Genomic DNA, 6000 nt, shown 5'->3' with positions numbered 1-6000 from the left:
GTGTATTATGTCTCTGTTGGAGAGCACCAGAGTGTGAGTCTTTGATCTAAAATTCAAGTATTGGTTACTATCTTCTATTCAGTGTTGAACATTGGTTGGCAAACTACACTGCTTCTTAATGAGACCATCTGGTGGGAGCAGTAACAGTAAATGCTCAAAAGCACTTTAGGAATTCTTCTACAGGTAGGTGCCTCTTTCTGACTCTTCTAGGGGCTGCTTTCTCAAGGAAAAATGCTGGTGTTGCAGGTCTGGAGGACAGAAGAAGGCAGTAGTGATGCTGCATTGTTTGAAGGACAGCATTGGAGAGCAGGGGGGAGGGAAGAATGGCACCTGGGTATGGAGGGAATGCTGCAGTGTTAAGGATTGAGGACTCTGGATGAGAGTGGTGTCCAAATGAAGAGTTATGAAATGGACCATGTGTGCTATTACAGCTACAAAAAGAGCTGGCTTTATCTGATAATATATGATAAATGAATTTGAAAGATTTGGTTTGCATAGCATCTCTTTCTAGTACTGTGATGACAAAGGTATCTGGGGCCCTCTCTCACTTAACAGCATCACCATGGTAGTGATAATTGTGATTATTAAGCAATTGCTAGTTTGAAGTATTACTGTATTATCAAGCTAACATTTTGGGATTTACTGTCCATTCATAGTGTGCTTTTTCTCCTAATCAAGAGTTTTGGTTTTTTTAACAAATGATAGTTTAGAGGAATCTTTCACAACTGAGTTTTCTTTTTTTTTCCTTAAAGTATTGAGGACCTACTATGAAATAAAACTACATTAAAATTGTGCTTTTTTTCTAACCCTTGAGTATCACTTTCTATCCCAATTTATCTTCAGAGGTTACAATTTGCTTTCATATTTCTCCATTTTGCTGTGAGAGATAGGAAGAGTGAAAATTAGTTTATTTTAAACAAATGTTGGTGTTCTTGTGGCTGCTGAAGCATCTGTTTAGCATTTTGTATTTTTATTAGCTTTTTCATTTCAGTGTTAATCAGTGATCATGTGTGGGGGTATAAAGAGAAATCAGTATATTTTGAATTATTAAAACATTTCAGAACATCAGTGTGAGCAAGGCCTCTAGGAGAAATGCAAATATGTGTTTTCTTAGAATAAGAAGGAAAAATGAAAACCCATATTAGCAATCTCTGCAGTTTTGAGTTGTAGCCTACTGAAGACTTGAGTTTTCTCTTCTAGATCCTCAGGAAGCTTAGTCAGAAACCCAAGTTAATCTATTTTCATGCAGCAGTATATTTTAGAAGTATTTTCTTTACTATCTTGCCAAAAAGCATAATTAATTTTGTAAGATATACTTGGGTTATACCATAACTTTTGAAGGAAAATTTGCATATAGATGAGAAAAGTGAATTTGTGGAAAGCAAGTAGATTGAAAATTATCTGAGCTACATATGTGTTTCCATGGATGAGAGCATTATAAAAGTACTACTGTTGGAAATACTCAAAGAGTTCACTTAGAACATGTTATTAAAACATTTCAGTGTACAAAAAATTGAGACTTTTTATAAGTTTAATGTATTTACCATTGAAAGAGAATGAAGAATAATTAAATTTATTTTAAATTATCTCCAATTATAAAATAACTCCAGTGAATTACACTTTCCATGTGTCTGCGGTCCATGTTTCTCTATGGATATCCAGGCACTTAACACTCACAGGACAATGTTTTTCTGGTTTAAATTTGTTACCTCTGTAACAGTCATCAGTTTAATGTGGAGTATTAAGTTGATTTAAAATGCTTAAAGCTGTTTTAAAAATTATTCTTTAAGTAGTTATAAAAGGGGGTAATGGTTACAAATTCCTGCCTGGTATGGCCAGGATACTCCTCTGTGACTACCCCACCTTCCCAGGTGCCCATGTTTAATAGGTACAAGGCTCTGCAAGGGGAAATCAAATGATGACGACAGTGGTTCATCTCTGTAGGAAGACTCACTAAGGTGAAGTTCCCCTATGCACTGTGTTTAAACTGCTTCCAGAAAGAAAGAAAGATGAGGTATTGGCACAGGAAACCCTCCAGTGAGGGGAATAGAAGGTCCAATTTCCTGGCAAGCCCCACTTCATAGGGAAGTCATCTGCTTCCCTGGGGGATGAGTTACAGATGAGATGAGGAAGCTTTCAGCTCTGGTACAGCCCTTGGATTATTACCCATTATTGCTTTCTCATGTAGGCAATTACGAAGTTTGCAATATGAAGGCCAAGGATGATCAGAAGAGGTTTTGAGGCCTTGGGACACATGTTTACTATGGGATCAGGAGCATGAGTAGTGTTCTTCTTTACCCTTCCAGTTGCAGGGAATGATGAGGGAAGAAACAAGAAGAAACAGCAGATCGATACGTGGTGGCAACAGCTGGGTACATGTGTCTCAGACGGAGAGAAGGATCTTTGCAGGAGGGTGCAGTGCTCATTGAAAGAGCATTAAAGTGGATTGAAGGGGAAAAGGGCTAAACCCAGGCTTGCTGGACATAAGCCTGGCGGCCACCCAGCAGTGTTAGACTGATGGAATCAGTCTAACAAGATCCTCCACACTGCTTCGTGATGTGTGAGTATGCTGGAGCACATTTGAAATACATACAGTACATGCAGCATGAGGAACAAACTAAAGGAGGTGGAAGTGAGCAGATAAGAGAAGCAAATTTTTTCATCTTTTATGCCAGTGGGAAGAGCTATTTGGACATTCATGAAGGAATTTTACCTAGTTCAGGAAGAGGGCTGTATTCCCAAAGACTGGTTGAGAATATACCCATCTGAGTCAGAAAACTTCCTGATGCCATTCCTTGGACTCACTGTCATTTAGGTGAAGAAGATGGGTATTGAACAGTCACAATAACTGAAAAGTACTGAAAGTTTTAGTGATCAAATAAAACAGCTTTGTCCCTGTTTTTGAGATGTATTAGGACTATTATGTCTATAAAAAGAATATGCAATAATGCTTTCAGTATGATCAAGAAGTGCAATGTAGCTGCAATGTTTTCTTGCTTTATTTTTTAGAGGCTCCTTAATTGCTTTTTACCTCAAATATAGGTTTTGTGATAAAGCATGTGCTTGCATATTTCTGTAAGTTACATGAGGTATTTTGCAGTCACTGGTTTTACTCTTCAATACTGTAACATTAAAAAAAAAACCTCAAACACTGCAATTTAATTGACCTTTTTTTTAATTATTTTTACAAGTAAGTAATGAAAAACGAATGTTAAAGAAGGACCACAATTTATTTTCGGGAAGACATGATTCCAGCTTCTTTAGGGTCTCTGCTTTCTTTTTCCAGTGATCATATCCTTAGCTGAGTTGCCATTGGGAACCAAGTGATACAGCCTGCTGCAATTGGGAGCTATATTTTGTAGACTGTTGGAGTTGGGAGTCAGGTGCTGCAGTGGTTTCTGAAGAGCAAGCATTCACACACCGGCAGTTTTCCACGTAGAGATAGGTATAATTTATGCTGGTTCCATTTTGGCAAGTAAGGGTCACATCTCTTGTTTGGGTGCTGAGTTCCTGGCAGCAACCACACTCATGTTCCATCTGGTTTGCTTCAAGAGAGTACCTGTGTTCCGCCAGGGGAAAAAATGCATCTTGTTAAAAACACACAGAAAACTCCCTCAGTGATTTTTGTGTTTCACTTGGTTTTGGTTTTTTTTTTTAAATCCTCTTTTCCTCCTTGTCACGCACACTTATAAAAGTGATTTTCGCTGTCTTCAATAGTGAAACTGTTCTTGCTTACATTGAATCCAGTTCAATTCAGTGGAATCATATAAACACATTAACTTTGTTGCTGTTCTGCAATCATAGAATCATGTAGGTTGGAACAGACCTTTCAGATCATCGAGTCTAAGCATTAACCCAGCACTACCCAGTCCACCACTAAACTGTGTCTCTAAGTGCCACACTTGCATATCTTTTAAGTACTTGAAGGGATGGTGACTGAACTGCTTCCCTCAACAACCTATTCCAGTGCTTGACAACCATTTCAGTGAAGAAATATTTCCTAATATCCAATCTAAACCCTTCCTGGTGCAACTTGAAGCCATTTCCTCTCATCCTTTCACTTGTTACCTGGGAGAATAGATGAACCCCCACTTCACTACACCCTCCTTTCAGGCAGTTGTAGAGAGTGTGAACATTTCCCCTGAGCCTCCTTTTCTCCAGGTTAAACACCTCCAACTCCCTCAGCTGCTCTTCAAGACTTGGGCTCCAGACCCTTCCCCAGCTCTTTTGCCCTTCTCTGGACATGCTTCAGTACCTCAATGTCTTTATTTCAGTGAGAGGCCCAGAACTGGACACAGGACTCGAGGTGTGGCCTCACTATGGCCGAGTACATTGTCCTGGTCCTGCTGGCCATACTGGTGCTGATCCAGGCCGGGATGTTCTTGGTTGTCTTGGCCACCTGGGCACACACTGGCTCATGTCCAGCTGCTGTCACCAACGTCCTTTTCCACAGGGCAGCTTCCCAGCCCCTCTGCCCCAGCTGTCTGGAGGAGTGGTTGTGGCCCAAGGGCAGGACACAGCACTATGCCTTATTGAACCTCACGCAATTTTTGATAAAGATATACAACAGGACTGGCTGCAACACTGAGCCCCAGGAAACACCACTGGTGACCATCCCCCAGCTGGAGGTAACTCCATTCAACATCACCCGCTGGACCTGGCCATCCAGGCCATGAACAATTTTTTATGCAGTGAACAGTTCACCTGTCCAAGCTATGAGCTCCCAGCTTCTTCAGGAGAATGCTGTGGGAAGTGCTGTAAAAAACTTTATACAAGTCTGGGTAGACAATATCCACAGCCTTTTCCTCATCCCCTAAGTGGGTCACCCTGTCCTAGAAGGAGATCAAGTTGGTCAAGCAGCAGCTGTCTTTCCCAAACCCATCCTGTTGAGCCTGATCTCCTTACTACCCTGTATGTACTCCATGATCACACTCAAGATAATCTGCTCCATGTCCTTCCCTGGCACCAAGGTCAGGCTGACAGGCCTGTACTTCCCTGGATCCTCTCTCCAAACTTTACTGTAGATGAGCATCTCATTTGCTGACCTGCAGCCAACTGGGACCTCCATAGTTAACCAGACTGCTGACAAATTATTGAAAGTAGCTTTGTGAGCACTTTCTCCAGCTCCCTCAGTACCCTTGGGTGATAAATTAACTTGACAGACCAGATAAAGGAAGCCACAGAGATGTTAAATGACTTTTTAGAACTTACATTGAGGAGCTAGGACAACTTCCTTCACAATATGAGACCTGAACAGGTCCAGAAGACTCACAGTCAGCATGGCGGATCACAGTTTCCTTGGTGTAAGGCTTGCAGCTTTTAGCTTCATAAAAAGTGGGGAGGAGAGAAAATATACTTCAGTTCTCTAGTTCTGAACTAAAAGAATTGTAAACCAGTTTCAAAGTGCTTGATGTCTGATTACTGAGAATCTGCAGTATGGGATGGGATGGGTACTGTGTAACATATATGGAGTTGTCAGATTATTCTTTGATTTCGGCTGTAAAGTGCCTTTGGAAGATAATGCAGAGGCTTGAGTATTGCTAGTTTGACTTGTGGTATTCAGTATCAGGAAAAAAATTGTGTTTTTCTTTTCAATAAACAGTGAAACAGAGGATCTTCTTAAATAGACTATGTGAAAACATGGTGAGTGAAGAATTCTTCCATCTACCCAAAGATAGTTACAGGTTGAACAGAGTGCTCTTCAGGCAGAACACATAAGCACAGCATTACTTACGTTTACATATTTCGCAGCAGCCATCAGATGTAATCTCTGTTTCGTCCTTTGAAAAAGAAGGAGGATTTGTATTAGTACATGTTTGACAATCATAAATAAGTATATTAGTTAGCACTACTGATACTAGGCAGAAGGCTTCTCTGGGATGAACCCTGAATGAAACAATGGATGACTTAGTGTCCTCACCACAGGAGTCTTCAATACTTGTAGCCTCATAAGAAAATACTATGCTTTTCTTATTATTAATCATAGAGCAAGCCTAGTTT

The 6000-nt window shown here is 40.4% G+C and overlaps 1 protein-coding gene across 1 annotated transcript in view; it reads right to left on the bottom strand.

Moving 5' to 3' along the window:
- Positions 1-3179: 3179 nt before the first annotated feature.
- Positions 3180-6000, bottom strand: part of LOC102043226 (mucin-5AC) — a 55211-nt gene continuing 52390 nt past the window's right edge. The window contains exons 39-41 of the mRNA XM_031055819.1: positions 5735-5780; positions 5212-5323; positions 3180-3559 (exon numbers count right to left, since the gene is read on the bottom strand). Of these exons, the coding sequence (XP_030911679.1) occupies positions 3298-3559; positions 5212-5323; positions 5735-5780 (420 nt within the window). The 3' untranslated portion in view covers positions 3180-3297. The remainder of the gene's footprint in view (positions 3560-5211; positions 5324-5734; positions 5781-6000) is intronic.

The sequence above is a fragment of the Geospiza fortis genome, unplaced genomic scaffold (genome assembly GCF_000277835.1).
Source record: "Geospiza fortis unplaced genomic scaffold, GeoFor_1.0 scaffold66, whole genome shotgun sequence".
Classification (NCBI taxonomy): Eukaryota; Metazoa; Chordata; class Aves; order Passeriformes; family Thraupidae; genus Geospiza; species Geospiza fortis.
Note: the sequence above shows the minus strand (reverse complement) of the source record. Positions and strands in the feature narration are given on the sequence as shown.